The 18,270-nt window shown below is 41.4% G+C and overlaps 1 protein-coding gene across 2 annotated transcripts; it reads left to right on the forward strand.

The window, feature by feature from the left end:
- The first annotated feature begins 47 nt into the window (after window positions 1-47).
- Window positions 48-15,156, forward strand: ccdc137 (coiled-coil domain containing 137). Of its 2 annotated transcripts, none has more exons than XM_055881715.1 (6): window positions 48-216; window positions 5,231-5,364; window positions 5,564-5,807; window positions 8,025-8,107; window positions 8,203-8,282; window positions 12,024-15,156. In XM_055881715.1, the coding sequence occupies exons 1-6, from the start codon at window positions 146-148 to the stop codon at window positions 12,222-12,224; spliced, it is 813 nt and encodes a 270-aa protein (XP_055737690.1). In that variant the 5' UTR covers window positions 48-145; the 3' UTR covers window positions 12,225-15,156. The 2 variants fall into 2 exon arrangements, with proteins under 2 accessions (XP_055737690.1, XP_055737699.1); XM_055881724.1 differs by lacking the exon at window positions 48-216 and adding an exon at window positions 223-520.
- Window positions 15,157-18,270: the final 3,114 nt, after the last annotated feature.

The following is an 18,270-nucleotide window of genomic DNA, read 5'->3' on the forward strand; positions in this document are numbered from 1 at the left end:
TCCAGTTGGGGGCGGTAATGCAACATTTGATGCCAACTGCACTGCAGTTTAACTCCAAAGAAGAAGGATTCCTCAACGTTAGCCCACGCGGGTTGTTGTTTCGAAGGAATCCGCGCTATTTATAAGCACCAATAACAAGAAGATCATGGGGAAAAATAAACAGACGAAACCCGCAGAGGCATTTACTCAAGGTGCTACGACTGGGCAACATCCAAGGTAACGCTGACCAGCTGGTTCGCTCTTCTTTGTCGTACAGGCTTGCTAGCTATCTAAGTTAGCATGCTAGCTATCTTGAGAGTTAGTTAGCAATGAGCACTCGGGAGGCCGGCGTCCCTCCAGTCCAGCGCTTTCTTGCCAATCGCCTCATTCACTGGGCGCCCGCGATAAACCTCATTGTCATGTGGCAGCGGTGCTAGTGCCGTTTTCCTCATCCGGCGACACTACAGCTGCCAGTCGGAGGCAAGACCCCTTTTCAGCATCTCGTCAGCAGCATGCGTACTCCCTCACCACACAGGGTTGGGTAGGTTACTTTATAAATGTAATCCGTTAGTTGCTAGTTACCTGTCAAATTGTAATCAACGTAATTTTTGGATTACCCAAACTCAGTAACGTAATCTGATTACATTCTGTTACTTTTAGATTACTTTTCCCTTAAAAGGCATTAGAAGAAGACAAAAATGTATGTTACCAATTAAACCACATCTATTGCAGGATAAATACATGTTAAAAGTTATATAGCTGGCCATATATGGATGTTACATTTTACTTTATGGGTTGGTTATGTAGGCTTCTTCTAACCCATCACTTTCTACTACATATAAAACTCACCTCATTCCGTACAAATGTGCGCAACCGCAACATTCAAACGAGGCTACAAAGAAAACTAATGTGACTGTAGCGACTGTGTTGACTTCAAAATCGGGGGTGTGAACTAGGTTTCTATTCAAGCGTTGATCGACATGGTAACGGCTCTATAGTATTGGAGAAAAGTTGAAAAAACGGACCCTCCGTTACATCGTGACGTGTCATGTCGTAACGGACAGCACGCATAAAGCAACTATTTCTGTCTTACAATCTCTCTCCACCAGGTGTAGCACTTCTCTCATCGTTTATAAACAAGAAATGGACAGTGGCCGGGGTAAGGGGGGGATACCTAGTCATTTTTTTTTGTGTCATCGTTGCATGCGATCAATATTTTCAAAGCCGTTGTTTACTTCTAAGATCATTTTAGCACTGCCCTAAAAACCCGATTCAAATTCGACAAACCTTCAAATAGTTATCTAATGACACATTATATAAACTCTTTATAGTGTTTCATTTACATTTTAGATGTGATAAGTTGGACAGATCGAGTGGGAAAAAAGCAATTTTCCCACACAACATCTCTCCTTCTCACTATCACGCATTAGTTTCGCTTCCCCACCCGCCATTTTTAAATAGACCCGACGGGGCTCATTGCCTGCTTGAATTATGCAGAAACGGGCAGCGTTTAGGTCATGTAATTGATCATGTTGGAAAGGGGAGAAATTGTGCTTTACAATGGTATTAAAATTACAGTTGATCTGGAAGTATTACGTTTTTGGGGCGCTAAAATAAGGGCAATTGTATGGACCAAGGCGATGTACGAGTTTACGTTAATAAACGATTACATTTTACTTGGTTTTAAATGTAAAGATATATCAGAATTCCAATAAATGTTATGCCCCCTTGATCTTCAAGAATAGGACTTGGAAATGTGGAAGTATAGAATAGCTGAATTGTTTTACCTGCGCATAACCCCAAAATTATGGATTTATTATGCAGCCCTACTCTGTTGTTTATGATTTTGTCATGGAGGGCTGATTGGGCTTATTGATTCGAGTTGACAAATAAATGCTGCGCTCATGGAAATGGCATGCTTGAGCACTACTGGAAAAGGCCATATGCTGCATTTGCTATAGGCCAAATGTTAAACGTTTTGTTAATCCAAAAACGGCGGGTCCGTTTTTTTCAACTTTTCTCCATAATCCACAGATGAAACAATAACAATGGGCTCCCTGTCTCTGTTTTGGTAAAAAGCTGAGTGATGGGCCTGGAGAAATGTCAGGGCCTGGAGAAATGTAACCACTCTCAGATTAATAGACAGAGTCAAAAGTTTGGACACACCTACTCATTCCAGGGTTTTTATTTTATTGTTACTATTTTCTCATTGTAGAATAATAAGACATCAAAACTATGAAATGACACACATGGAATCATGTAGTAACCAAAAAAGTGTTAAACAAATCAAAATATATTTGAGATTCTAAAAAGTAGCCACCCTTTGGTTTGATGACACCGTTGCACACTTTTGGCATTATCTCAACCAGCTTCATGGGGTAGTCACCTGGAATGCATTTCAATGTGCCTTGTTAACAGTTAATTTGTGGAATTTCTTTCCTTAATGCGTTTGAGCCAATCAGTTGTGTTGTGACAAGGTAGGGGTGGTATACAGAATATAGTCCTATTTGGTAAAAGACAAACTCCATATTATGGAAAGAACAACTAAAATAAGCAAAGAGAAACAACAGTCCATCATTACTTTAAGACATGAAGGTCAGTCAATCAGGAAAATGTCAAGAACTTTGACATTTTCTTCAAGTGCAGTTGCAAAAACCATCAAGCGCTATGATGAAACTGGCTCTCATGAGGACCGCCACAGGAATGGAAGACCCATAGTTACTTCTGCTGCAGAGGATAAGTTCATTAGAGTTAACCTCATCTCAGATTGCAGCCCAAATAAATGCTACAGAGTTCAAGTAACAGAAACATCTCAACATTTTGACTGTTCAGAGGAGACTGCGTGAATCAGGCCTTCATGGTTGAATTGCTGCAAATAAACCACTACTAAAAAACACCAATAAGAAGAAGAGACTTGCTTGGAACAAAAAACACGAGCAATGAACAACAGACCAGTGGAAATCTGCCTTTTGGTCTGATGAGTCCAAATTTGAGATTTTTGGTTCCAACCGCCATGTCTCTGTGAGACGCAGAGTAGGTGAACGGATCTCTGTATGTGTGGTTCCCACCGGGAAGCATGGAGGAGGTGGTGTGGGGGTGCTTTACTGGTGACACTGTCTGTGATTTTATTTAGAATTCAAGGCACACCTAACCAGCATTCTGCAGTGATTCGCCATCCTATCTGTTTTGCGCTTAGTTGGACTATCACTGTTTTTCAACAGGACAATGACCCAACACCTCCAGGCTGTGTAAGGGCTATTTTACCAAGAAGGAGAGTGAGGAGTGCTGCACCTGGCCTCCACAAACATCTGACCTTAACACAAATAAAATGGTTTGGGATGAGTTGGACCGCAGAGTGAAGAGGAAATCAGCCAACAAGTGCTCAGCATATGAGGGAACTCCTTCAAGACGGGTTGGAAAAGCATTCCATGTGGAGCTGGTTGAGAGAATGCCAAGAGTGTGCAAAGCTGTCATCAAGGCAAAGGGTGGCTACTTTGAAGAATCTCAAATATAATATATAATATATATATATATAAATTTAAAGGGGTTTTGACTGGTACTGTATACCTCTTTTAAATATATATATATATTTTTTTTAAACACTGGTACTGGAGACCTTCAGATGAGTCTTGTAAGCAAAGCAGAGAACACCATTGTGTTCGTGAGAGTCAAATTTCAATAGAGTGGTGTTATTCGTTGTAGGCCAAACTGTTCAGATGCTACATACGATTTTGTGAGAAGACCAATTTTCGGATTTATCTCATGGTCTGACAAACACCGCTCTAGCTCTGCCACCTTTCACTGCAGATGCGGAGGGGCGATATCGGCAGATGCAGTGGATTGAGATGCAGCCCTGGCAAAAACACAGTTGTCTCTAGCTTAAACAGACAGATTTCTTTTGGGGGGGTACTTTTTACCCTTTTTTTTTCTCCCCAATTTTGAGATATCAATTGGTAGTTAGTCTTGTCCCATCTCTGCAACTCCCGTACGGACTCAGGAGAGGCGACGATTGAGAGCCATGCGTCCTCCGAAACATGACCCTGCCAAGCTGCACTGCTCGCTTAAGCCGGAAGCCAGCCGCACCAATGTGTCCAAGGAAACACTTTACAACTGGCAACCGAAGTCAGCGTGCCTGACCTGCCACGAGTCGCTAGAGCATGATAGGACAAGGACATCCTGGCCAGCCAAACCCTCCCCTAACCTGGATGACGCTGGGGCAATTGTGCGCTGACTCGTGTCTCCTGGTCGCGGCCGGCTGCAACACAGCCCGGGATCGAACCCGAGCGTAGTGACGGGCACTGTGATGCAGTGTCTTAGACTGCTGCGCCACTCGGGAGGCCTAAACAGACAGATTTTGATGAGGATTTGTTAATTATTTTTCTGCAGGGGCATGACCAGTGTAGGCTAAGGGTTAAGCTTGAAAAGCTGGTGAATGGCTGCTTCCTAGGATTAAAGGAGAACGTCTTCTGTAAAGAAAGACTTCTGCTATAAGGCCATCTGTATTTATCTTTTAAGGCTGTCATCTCGGTTTTCATTTGAAGCATCTTTTTATCCTTTGCTTGTTTGTAACAATGGCAAAGACATTGGCAACTTTGTATTTGTAGTCAACTTCGTTCTGAAGTTATCAGCGGTCGCAGAGATAGAGTGCAACTTCATTCTATATTCTTCTGTGTATAAAGTGACCATAGATGCTTTTTTGCCCTTCTAACGACGCACTTACAGTAGCTGTTCTACAAGTGGTCTGAGGCAGCCGTTAAATAATGAGCGTTTTCAAGTGCAGTTTTAGTTATGATCGATTTGGGAGATTTTAACGATGCTCCTACTAAGTTTCTAAAGTTTAATTTAGCTTTGAGATGCTTTTGGCAAACCGGGCCCAGGGCCACCGTGTGACGGCTAAAGTGACTGGATTTAAAATATTTTCATAACTTACCAAAGTAAAGATGATGCTAGAGTGCTGACAAACTTTTCTCTGTATGCTCAAGCTTCTATTTCTCAAAAATATATCAAGTATTTTGACCACTTTGTTTAACGCCAAACCAGTTATGGTCCATGCACATGCGTCTGATGCACATGCCGCTCGTAGTGCACGTTCAACGCATGCGCATGTACCCGAGATGGCCAAAACATAATGCTGCCACAAATGACCATGTGACCAAATATTGTGATAACTTCTTGTTTACACATGATTTTACTTGGTTTACTTGGACTAAATAAATGTCTTTCTTTTTCCATAAATGAATTGCCCCTCTAGCAAGAAGCCTAAACGAGATGGCAAGCCCAGACAGAAGGAACATCTTGAGCAGATTCCCTTCCGCCTTCGAGAGATTATGAAAAGCAAGGAGCGGATGAAGATGGGGCCCAGCAAGATCAAGAAGATGAAGAAAGGTCAGTCATCATGGAATTCTAACCTTTAATATTTTTCTAAATCCTTGATTAGGCCTATACATGAATGCCCGTAGTATTAGCGAAGTTATTTGATACTTATAAAAACTGACTTGTCTTTCTTAAAAGTTGAATTGAAGCTCTGTCTTCCAGTACTCATTTTCTGTCCTGTTCCTTATATGCTTTACTTGGATCCCATTAGCTGACGCCATTGCCCTCACTCCCAAACCCAAGCCAGGGGAGGCTACAATCGGAGATATCCCTGTTCCACACTTCCGTAGAAAGAAGAAGGAGAGTGAGAAGGCGTACCTGCGGAGGATGGGCAACGAGGCGGAGCACGTCCTCTTCCTCACCAAGAACCAGATAGAGAGACAGCCAGAGATGGAGCTAGAGGAGCAGGAGAAACCTGCTGGCACCGGGAAATGCAAGTCTGACAAGAAGAAAGAGTGAGTGGAGCCAGACAAACATTCTGTCCCTCAATTCCAACCCAACCCCTAGCCCCTCCTTTTACATAGGCCTACACTTTTGTTTAAACATTTTTGGACTTTGTTGTTTACTGGTTTAACGCAGCGTTTCCCAAACTAGGGGTCGCAAGAGAAACACTGAAATAGAAGGGAGGGAATGCTTTGGTTCACAGAACCGGGGTTACGTCAGTAGCAGCGAGATGCAGTTGTAATAAACAGCAGCTTCTTTTTTCTTCCGACACATGTGGCTCTATCTATTGAACGGTTTAAGCTACATCACTGAAAGTTAAGACTCTAAGGAACATGTATATGTCTTCTGTTTCCCACTACCGTGCCCACAATCCGGGCAGGACTCATTAGAACAGAGTAAACAAGACCAGGCACTACATCAGACTGGAGAAAAAAGAACATCAATGTTCTTTTTCTGCACAGAAGATCATACAAAATTATTGCCTGATGATCTTTTGAACTTCTCAATGCCTTTCTAATGCATTTGTCACTTCAAACCATACTTTCTTCAGATTGAAATACTGTGAAGGGTAGAGGCCGACCGATTTATGATTTTTCAACGCCGATACCGATTATTGGAGGACCAAAAAAAGCCAATATCGATTAATCGGGCGATTTTAATTTATTTATTTGTAATAATGACAATTACAACAATACTGAATGAATACTTTTATTTTAACTTAATATAATACATCAATCAAATCATTTTAGCCTCAAATAAATAATGAAACATGTTGCATTTGGTTTAAATAATGCAAAAACAAAGTGTTGGAGAAGAAAGTAAAAGTGCAATATGTGGCATGTAAAAAAGCTAACGTTTAAGTTCCTTGCTCAGAACATGAGAACATATGAAAGCTGGTGGTTCCTTTTAACATGAGTCTTCGATATTCCCAGGTAAAAAGTTTTAGGTTGTAGTTATCATAGGACTATTTCTCTCTATACCATCTGTATTTCATATACCTTTGACTATTGGATGTTCTTATAGGCACTTTAGTATTGCCAGTGTAACAGTATAGCTTCCGTCACTCTCCTCGCCCCTACCTGGGCTCGAACCAGGAACACATTGACAACAGCCACCCTCGAAGCATCGTTACCCATCGCTACACAAAAGCCTCGGCCCTTGCAGAGCAAGGGGAACAACTACTACAAGTCTCAGAGCGAGTGACGTCACCGATTGAAACGCTATTAGCGCGCACCCCGCTAACTAGCTAGCCATTTCACATCGGTTACACCAGCCTAATCTAATCTCTAAACTCGGGAGTTGATAGGCATAAACAGTTCAATGCTTGAAGCATTGCGAAGAGCTGCTGGCAAAACGCACGGAAGTGCTGTTTGAATGAATGCTTACGAGCCTGCTGCTGCCTACCACCACTCAGTCAGACTGCTATATCAAATCATAGACTTAATTAAAACATAACAACACACAGAAATATGAGCCTTAGGTCATTAATATGGTCAAATCCGGAAACTATCATTTCGAAAATAAAACGTTTATTCTTTCAGTGAAATGCGGAACCGTTCCGTATTTTATCTACTACTATTAACAGGCACCGCATCGATTATATGCAACGCAGGACAAGCTAGATAAACGAGTAATATCATCATGTAGTTAACTAGTGATTATGTTAAGATTGATTGTTTTTTATAAGATACGTTTAATGCTAGATAGCACCTTACCTTGGCTCCTTGCTGCACTCGCGTAACAGGTAGTCAGCCTGCCACGCAGTCTCCTCGTGGAGTGCAATGTAATCGACCATGATCGGTGTCCAAAAATGCAGATTACCGATTGTTATGAAAACTTGAAATCGGCCCTAATTAATCGGCCATTCCGATTTTAATCGGTCGACCTCTAGTCAAGGGTACTATCGGACTGATTTACAATAGACTGTCATAGCCCCTGGGATCTCAAAAAAATAAATATCAATGGAACCCTTAGTTTAAAACGCATCAAACAAAGACTACGTTTAAGGTTGAGTGTGATGTTACCTGCTTTCTACAGCGTGATGACCATGTCAATTTGCCCCCGTGTGATAATAAAGTTGACAAACTATCCAACCCCTTCAGATCTACAGTAGTGTCTAGGAAGGAGGGGTTAGGGGTTGATTTAAAATGAAGCCTTTGTATTTACTCTAAAATGTAGTGGTCTCAAATTCCATCCGTAATCGTTTGTTCTCTCCTGTGTGACTGCAGATATGATAAAAGCCGGCTGGACAGGCTACATAAGAAGAAGCAGGTCAGACGGGAAGAGAAGGCAGAAAACGACATGTTCATAGGTATGTATGGATTTTCAGCAGAGCGTGCTGTATATCAGGTAATTAGAGATGTATACATGCAGCCACCATCTTATTCTCTATCCCTTAACTTTTAGATGAAGTTGCCTTTGGAGAAGTTGCCATGGCACCACCGACTCTGAGTATCAAGCCCAGGAAGGCACTAATCAAGCCCCAGGTTAGTGTGTGTGCATGTGAGCATGTAAAAAGAGCTATCCTTATTTGAATTATATTACTCCCCAGAGGGGTATAATACGATGCAAGCTAGATTACTCGGGGATTTGCTTAAGCTAGCCTGCTTCGGTTAGCTAAACATTCCAGCTCAGGCTTTATCCATGTTTACGAAGGTGGATATTGATCGTGCACCTGCCGCCTGCTCGAGCCTGCTCAAGCCGAGCTTGTTACTGTGTGCTCATGCCGCACAAGGCTAAGTCATACAAAAGGTTTACTTTGCGTGAAGTTTCAAGTGCATCTTGTCATTACTAAATGTATAATGTGATGCCTTTTTTAATTAATAAAATATTTAATTAGTCCTCTTCCTTAAATGAAGAGGATGATGACGAGAGGGAGGGAATCGGATTTAATTGTTCCTCAACTCGCAGCTCAGGCACTGGGCTCCCCAGGGGCGCAGCGGTCTAATGCACTGCATCTCGGTGCTAGAGGCGTTGCTACATCCTGCTGTAATTGGGAGTCCCATAGGGTGGCCCACAATTGGCCCAGCGGCGCCCAGGGTTGGAAGGTATAGGCCGTGATTGTAAATAAGACTGTGTTCTTAACTGACTTGCCTAGTTAAATACATTTTAAAAGGTTTAAATAATAAAACAATAATTCAGGGTAAGTGGGGTTAGCCCTGACTTAGACTGCCCCGGAGCAGGTTAATTCTGAAGGATTCGTTGCCTGGTTAAAAGGTGAGCCACTTTAGTGTCACCGGTTATCCCGAGTTGAACTCTGAGTTGACCAGTGTTCGCTCGCTAACTCCTCTATCTCACGTCTTAGTACACCACTCTGGCATCTTAGAGTAGTGCTGATCTAGGATCAGTTTTGCCTTTTAGATCCCAATGAATAAGATGTAAAAAATATATTTCACTGTTATTTTGACCGGGAAGTCATACTGAGACTAGGGTCTCTTTTACAGATGAACCCTGCATAAATACTATACATCAAATGTATACAAAATTTCAAACCTATTAAGAAATAGACACATTTATCAACATTGAGGTCTCCGATCATTACTCTGAATGGACCAGGGGTGGCCCAGAACATCTCATTTCAGTGAGTCCTGTAAGTTATTCCACATAAAGGGTGCAAAAAAAGATAAACGCAGCTTTACCCAACTCTATGGAGAACGACGGGGCCAAATCCAGTCTTGGGCTTGGTTTATCAACAAATTCCCCATGGAGAAATTTCGTATCTATCGTCGTTAATTCAATTTAGACTTACAAATGACCAAACCCAGTCTTAGGCTTACTCTCTCCTTACATACGAGGCCCAACCCACTCTTTTATACAAAAGACAATGGTGAGTTCTATAACCATCACCAGTAATAAACCTAAGGGCACAATGGAAAACAGCATCTAGTAGTTTAAGTGTAGATTATGCTGCATGCATCTAGATAATATCCCCAGAATCTATAATCGACATAAGTGGCCTGGACAACTTCCTTCCTATTAACAAAAGTCAGACATGCTTTGTTTCTGTAAGAGAACACAACCTTGAACATTAACTTTATCTGCTCATTTGACCTTTTTTTAAATGACAGTTTGTCATCAAGCCAGATACCAAAATATTTGTAGGAAGGAACTCGCTCAATTTGTGTACTGTTCAAACTAGTCATTTACACATTTTTATTTATATCTGGGTTATCTGACCCAGAAAAAAGCATGTTTTGCATTTAGCATTAAGTTTAGATCCAATAATAACCTCTGCAGTGCTTGAAAATCAGACTTCAAATGTGAAAAGGCTTGGCCAACTGATGGAACAATGGAATAAAACACAAATGAAATATATGTATTTTACAGCATTACCAATGTTATTTATATATACTGAACAAAAATATAAACACAACATGCAACAATTGGAAAGATTTTACTGAGTTCATATAAGGAAATTAGTCACTTGAAATTAATTAATTAGGCCCTAATCTATGGATTTCACATGACTGGGCAGGGACGCAGCCATGGTGGGCCTGAGAGAGCATATGCCCACCAATCAGAATGAGTTTTATCACACAAGGAATTTATTATAGACAAAAATATTCTTCAGGTGTCCAGGTGGCTGGTCTCAGACGATCTCGCAGATAAAGAAGCCAGATGTGGAGGTCCTGGGCTGGCGTGGTTACACCAGGTCTGCGGTTGTAAGGCCGGTTTTATGTACTGCCAAATTCTCTAAAATGACGGAGGTGGCTTATCGTAGAGAAATTAATATTAAATTCTCTTGCAACAGCTCTGGTGGACATTCCTGCAGTCAGCATGCCAGTTGCACGCTCCCTCAACTTGAGACATCTGTGGCGTTGTGTGACAAAATTGCTAATTTTAATGGCCTTTTATTGTCCCCGGCACAAGGTGCACCTGTGTAATTATCATGCTGTTTAATTAGCTTCTTGATATGCCGCAACTGTCAGGTGGATGGATTATCTTGGCAAAGGAGAAATCCACACTAACAGGGATGTAAACAAATGTGTGGACACAATATGAGAGAAATAAGCTTTTTGTGTGTATGTAACATATTTTATTTCAGCTCATGAATCATGGGACCAACACTTTACATGTTGCATTTATATTTTTGTTCAGTATAGATTGTAAACAGTATTGGGCTGAGTATCGAACCTTGGGCCACCTCTTTATGCGGGGCTTCCGAGTGGCACAGTGGTCTAAGGCACTGCATCTCAGTGCAAAGCACTGCATCTCAGTGGTTCGAATCCAGGCTGCATCGTGATTGGGAGTCCCATAGGTCGGTGCACAATTGGCCCAGCGTCGTCCGGGTTTGGCTGGAGTAGGCCGTCATTGTAAATAAGAATTTGTTCTTAACTGACTTGCCTAGTTAAATAAAGGTTAAATAAAAAATTATAATTATATTAATTGTGTAACTCAAAGCTCTCAGATTTGACCCCATCTACTTCGATGGCCTGAGTTTTGACATTGAGATTATTATGAAACCATTGGCAAGTATCAGTACCCAATGCTATGGAGGACAGCTTATTCAACAGAATAACATGGTCTACAGTATCAAAAGCTTTTAACAAGTCTACAAACATGGCAGCACAATTCTTTCTATCTAAGTCATTCGTAAGATCATTTACAACAAGCATGGTAGGCGAAGTGGTGCTATGTTTAGGTCTGAATCCGGATTGATTAACATAGAAATTAACTTGGTTTGTTGACCAATGATTGTAGTAATTTCGCAAGCCTGGAAATGGGTCAGTAATGATCGAGATCACCACTATCTCCGCCCTTATGGAGTGTTATCACAAAAGCTGCTTTCGACACTTATGGAATATTTCCTGATACAGTGTGTTACTGTGCCAGCAATGAGGAACACTGCATACTTACGCAAATACGGGTCAGCCCCTAATGATTTCTTGGTGGCAATAGCTAATAAGGCAGCAATAACTTATTTCTGTGATTTGCCAAAAAGAAAAACCCTGACTACCATTTCCCAAGTCACGTGAGATTGACTAACCAATGGTTCTAATATTTTCGCACGACAAGGGAGCCTGGAAATAGGTAGATAATTATCAAGATCACTACTATCCCCGTCCTTATGGAGTGGTAACACAAAAGCTGCATACCACACTTTTTCAATAATTCCACAGATGATCCTAGATCAGCACTCCGACCTTGAGACGCTTTATGAATACAGGCTCGGATGAGTGGCTCTAGACTATTGAATAATGTTAGTCCTTCTTCTCTCTCCCTTCCAGGGTGTGTGTAAGGGTCTCCTGCTGAACTCTCTGCTGGGCCAGACCCAGCTCTCCACAGCCAAGCCGTCCATGGCCAGGCAGAGGATGATGGAGGAGGAGAGGCAGCGGGTGGTGCAAGCCTACCGCCACCTGAAGAAACAGAAGCAGCATCAGCAAGAGGCCAAAGCAGCTGGGATAGAGAAGCTGAAGAACCTCCAGTGAGACTCGTGGTCCCATTCTCTGCCTCGCTCCTCCAAGGTGTTCACTTCTTACACTGTCCAAATAGAGTGATGCAACATTTTTTTATGTGGCTCTATACTCCAGCTATTTTTATTTGAGATCAGGTGACAGCATTCCAATATTCCTTGTACACAATGACTACATCAAGCTTTTGACTCTACAAACCTGTTGGATGCATTTACAGCTTGTTTTGGTTGTTTCAGATTACATGTTGTCCAATCGGAAGTGATTGGTGAATGATGTATTTTGTTTGACTCACTTTTGTGAGACGAGATGACGTTTGTGAACACTTCTACATTAATGTGGATGCTACCATGATTACCATGATTATGAATGAATGATGAGTGAGAAAGTTAGAGGGTCAAAGATCATACCCTCCAAAAATGTTTGTCACCCATTATTGGGAATGGTGAGAGCTTGACATGCTTTGTTTTAGCCTCTAACTTTCTCACTCATCATTATTCATGATTAAGTCATGTTTTTTCTTAATCATGGCATTATCAGGATTGATTTAGAAGTGTTCAGAAACGTATCTACTCACTTAGAAAATAAAATGACTCCTTTCAGTAAATCAGATAAATATGAAAATACCCTCAAATTAGAGGTGACGTTCTGTACTGTCATCTGATATGAACAATTTATCTCAAATCCAAAATGCTGGAGTACAGAGCCAAATTTTTAATTTTGTGGACTGGTGTAAGACATATGGTGGAGAGTCTGTAAACCCCTGTAGCCTATGCTTAAATCAATGCTTTTTAATTAAATGGAGGTGAGTGAGCAAGTACACATTTCAGGGTGAAAGACGGGGAATTTGGCTGCATTGAAGATGAAGCACCAAATCTAAGTGGAACCACATGAAGGGGACAAGGGTTAGCTCATCTGATCACCAAGCAGTTCATATTCCTTTCCCAGTCTACAGTGAGTTTTTGTGGACACTGGGATGGATTCTGGCTAGTATTGAAAGGACCAGACCTGCACATATGGACTGATTCACTGTTTCTCCTTGAATAAGTAGCTTTCCTACCTACCTGCAGGCCTTGCCATTTATGTCAGGTACTTCTGACTGTCGGTGCCACTGTTTTCTGTATTAACAATCTTCTCTTGTGGCAATGCATGACTGCTATGACATGGACTAAATTATGACTCTTTGGGGACTTTAAAACCTCTAACTTTTCCATGCAGTGCCTTCAGAAAGTATTCAGACCCCTTGACTTTTACCATGTTTTCTTCCGTTAGAGTTTTTCTAAAATTGATTAAATTGATTTTCAATACCCCATATAACAAAGCAAAAACCGGGTTTTAGATTTTGCTAATTTATTCTAAATATCACATTTACATAGGTATTCAGACCCTTTACTCAGTACTTTGTTGAAGCACCTTTGGCAGCAATTACAGCATCAAGTCTTCTTGGGTATGACGCTACAAGCTTGGCACACCTGTATATGGGGAGTTTCTCCCAGTTTCTCCCAGATCCTCTCAAGCTCTGTCAGGTTGGATGGGGAGCGTTGCTGCACAGCTATTTTCAGGTCTCCAGAGATGTTCGATCGGGTTCAAGTCCGGGCTCTGGCTTGGCCACTCAAGGACATTTAGAAACCTGTCCCAAAGCCCCTCCTGCATTGTTTTGGCTGTGCTTAGGGTTGTTGTCCTGTTGGAAGGTGAACCTTTGCCCCAGTCAGAGGTCCTGAGTGCTCTGGAGCAGGTTTTCATCAAGGATTTCTCTGTACTTTGCTCCATCTTTGCCTCAATCTTGATGAGTCTCCCAGTCCCTGCTGCTGAAAAACATCCCCACAGCATTATTCTGCCATCACCATGCTTCACCGTAGGGATGGTGCCAGGTTTCCTCCAGACGTGAGTTTTGGCATTCAGGCCAAATATTTCAATCTTGGTTCCATCAGACCAGAGAATCTTGTTTCTCATGGTCTGAGTCTTTAGATGCTTTTGGTAAACTCCAAGCAGGCTATCATGTGCCTTTTACTGAGGAGTGGCTTCCGTCTGGCCACTCTACCATACAGGCCTGATTGGTGGAGTGCTGCATAGATGGTTGTACTTCTGGAAGTTTCTCCCATCTCCACAGAGGAAGTCTAGAGCTCTGTCAGTGACCTTTGGGTTCTTGGTCACCTCCTTGACCAAGGCCCTTCTACCCTGATTGCTCAATTTGGCCGGGCGGCCAGCTCTAGCATGAGTCTCGGTGGTTCCAAACGTCTTCCATTTAAGAATGATGGAGGCCACTGTGTTTTTGGGGACCTTCAATGCTGCAGAAATGTTTTGGTACACTTCCCCAGATCTGTGCCTCAACACAATCCTGTCTCGGTGCTCTACGGACAATTCCTTCGACCTCATGGCTTGGTTTTTGCTCTGACATGCACTGGCAACTGTGGGACCTTATATTGACAGGTGTTTGCCTTTCCAAATCATTGTCCAATCATTTGAATTGACCACAGGTGGACTCCAATCAAGTTGTAGAAACATCTCAAGGATGATCAATGGAAACAGGATGCTCCTGAAGCTTAATTCTGAGTCTGATAGCAAAGAGTCTGAATACTTATGTAAATTAGGTATTTATTTTATATTTAATAACTTTACAAAAATGTAACTTGTTTTTGTTTTGTCATTATGGGATATTGTGTGTAGATTACTGAGGATGATTTTTTTTTTTTAATCCATTTTAGAATAAGGTTGTAATGTTACAAAGTGGAAAAAGTCAAGGGGTCTGAATACTTTCCAAAGGCACGGTATTATTTACAGCCCTGCTGTACCGAGCAAGAAAAGTTTTCACCTGCCATTCTCACTAGGTGGTAGTCAGGACAGAAACAGAAACATCGGGGTACTTCTTGTTATGTTATTAGTAATAATAATGATTATTTCTGGAGCGAATGTGATATTGTTTTGAATAAAATGTAACATTGTAACTACATACGGTTCCCAAATCATTAGGCTATAGCCTGTGTCATTCCTGCAGGTGCTGTTTATGTTATATTTGTTGCCAGTATGGCAAGTGGCTCAAATAATGTATTTCAATTGCATTTGTCAATATTTGTACAGATGGTAGTTTCACCACTCTTTAGTTCTAAAATCACATCAGACAGGTGTGGTTTTGTTTCAATGCAGAGGAGCTAATAATTGCTAGTTAATCTATAGAGGAGCTAATTGTAGAGGTTGGGCAGTAGGTAAGGCAGGGGTTTTCTTTTGTTAGACCTACGTGACAGACTCCCTCCACATATCTTAATGATGTCACCAAGCCTAAACAAATCAGCCCGGGACCCTCTGTTTACATCTGCAATCCCAAAAAAGGTTGATTTTACAAGACATGAAAGGAACAACTAATGCAGCTGGCCGGACATGGATATTTCTAGCTGGTTTGTTTAAAGCTTCTGCTGTGTAAGAATCTACAAACATCTCATGTTACATGGACTTGTTAATATACTTTCATAAACCGAAAACAAATATTTACAAACCTTTTACAAATCTTTGTTGGCCCTTTTTTTTTTTTTTTTTATCTCCCCGCTTTATCATCCCTATGACAAAGTGACCGTGTACAGCTATACAGAAATAATTGAACAACACACTCTTCTACTGACTGGATGGATGAACTCTGCTGTTTAATCAGTTTGACTGTGGCCACACCTTTGAATATGCCTGATGTTGTATAGGTCTGTTGAGTGTTGTCATGGTGACAGTAAATCCCTGTTGCCCAGTGAGAGAGAGACTGGACAAGTGGTTGTGATTTCTAGTGAAGGCTGGCTGACTGGACTGTATCTGTTAAACTCAATGACCAATATTTTCATTGTTCATAGTTTCAGGGGGGTACTGTACCATAGAATTACATGTGAATAATCTCTATACTCTTTCAAGCCTTCATGTACCTAAGTCATTCAAGGGTGACTTTGAACACTAGTAGTGATTCACAGGAAGTTTCTGTTCTGTAGATCAAGGCTCAGCCTTTTATTTTCAGTTGAAGTTATTAAGCAGGGACATGTTTGCTCAGGAAGAAGTAAACGGTAACAAATGGAATGTTGCAGATGCAGTTGAAATGTAATGAATAGAGCTGACATGATTCCTTGTACTCTGTCAGAAATGCATGTCTGTTCTGCACAATCTATTTCTATCTGAACGGACTACTGTGTGTGAACCAGGAATTCCCCATTGCTCCTTGTCTGTTTGGAATCTGTCTCCATGGAAATAACTCATCCATTATGGGTTAGGGCCGTAATCTATGACCCATCATATTGGTGTGGTCAGGAGGTTCAACCACAGTTTTATTTATTTTTATCAGAAAACGAGGCAATGTATGTCCCAAATGGCACCCTATTCCCTGTATAGTGCATTATTTTTGACACAGGCCCTGGTCAAAAGTACTGCACTATAAAAGGAATACGAGCCATTTGGGACGTAACTGCAGTCTTTCTAGAGGTAATCTAGTCACTTTATGGTCTTTATCTATGACGTGTATATACTCTGTGTTCTTGGTGTTGACCTAGCTGTAACAATGAGATACATGGGGAATCGCTAGGTAATGATTTGCAGGTGGTCTGTCCTGTTCCTAACCATGTCTCATTTGTGTAAATGTAATTATGTATACGTTCAAACAGGGCACACACGTCTTCACTGGGGTTCTAGTTCACATAAACCTGCTGTTTATCACGGAGTTATGTAACTAAGATGCTGTTGTGAAGGTTTTTATTTTAACCTTGATTTTAATATTTTTCCTATACTCTGACCATTTGCAGCACCAGTTTCTTGCTAATCTAAAACTCTGCATCCAAAATCAGTCATGCTATTGAAATGACAGATTGGGCCTTGAAGCGTTCAACATAATGCTGACTCATGTCTGCATGCATCTGACCAGTTTGTTTGTTTGCTATTAATGACCCCTAGAGTCTTCTCCATTCTGCAGCCTACTTGTCTCCTCTGTGTTTCCATGTGTTAACGATCCCAGGGCTGCTGACTGACTGAACAGCACAGGTCACGAGGAGAGGAGTGGGTGGGTGAGGAAGAGGTTTCTCAGCCTGCTGCTGCTAGGCAGCCATAGCTCAATGAGAGTAATTTTGTGTGTTTGTGTATGCCTGTGTGTGTGCAATGACAACTTACACATGAATAAATATCTTATAGCTACTTCTCCCAGTGGGAAGGGAGAACTCATTTTAATGAAGCAAACAAGAGGGCAGCTGCCTCAACTCAGACTGGGCCATGTTTAGTGAAAAATCAAATAATACTGTGAATAGAATATGGCTCTGAACTTGTATTTTTTACACAGCTGCTACTCTTCGTACAGCTGTTACCATTACCCATACACTATTGTATATCCTGTGTAATATAGAAAATATAACAAACATTCTTGTGTAGGTTGGTTGTGAGAGTGCTCTACTCGCAGCCCACTCAACTCCTTTTATATTACATGTACTCCTGCCTTCTAGCCCTGGATACCTCTGGATGGAAGACTGTTCTTGATGAATACACTGACATGACTCACCGGTTTCATAACCACAAGGACTTATCGCATCTTGAATCGATGTTTTCATCTCAAATGGCACCCTATTCCCTTTATAGTGTACTACTTTTGAACAGAGCCCATAGGGGATATGCTGCCATTTGAGATGGACACTATACTGCATTAATGTACTGCATCATTCCACTGTCCCAACAAAACTCGTATTAAGAATCCTGTTCTCATATCCTTCTGGCTTGATTGAGGGGATACACATATTCAGGTTCTTAGTTTCAGCTACTTCATTCAAGGATAGTTTGATCTCTATCAAAAGCAGTGTGGTTGGGTAGTATACACGAGTGGACATGCAGTGTGTAGCTGTGCAGTATTTATTTCATTGATGTTTTACCTTTATTTTAACAGGGAAGACATTGAGACCTAGGTCTCTTTTACAAATGTACCCTGTATATACAACAGATATACACATTATAACCAACATGTATAATACAAAAACAGTCACAGTCTCCCCAAATCACCCAGACAAACATAACTCCACAAATATGCAGTGTGCCTGTGTGTACAGTAGTATGCAGTGTAGAGCTC

This window comes from Salvelinus fontinalis, chromosome 2 (genome assembly GCF_029448725.1).
Source record: "Salvelinus fontinalis isolate EN_2023a chromosome 2, ASM2944872v1, whole genome shotgun sequence".
Classification (NCBI taxonomy): domain Eukaryota; kingdom Metazoa; phylum Chordata; class Actinopteri; order Salmoniformes; family Salmonidae; genus Salvelinus; species Salvelinus fontinalis.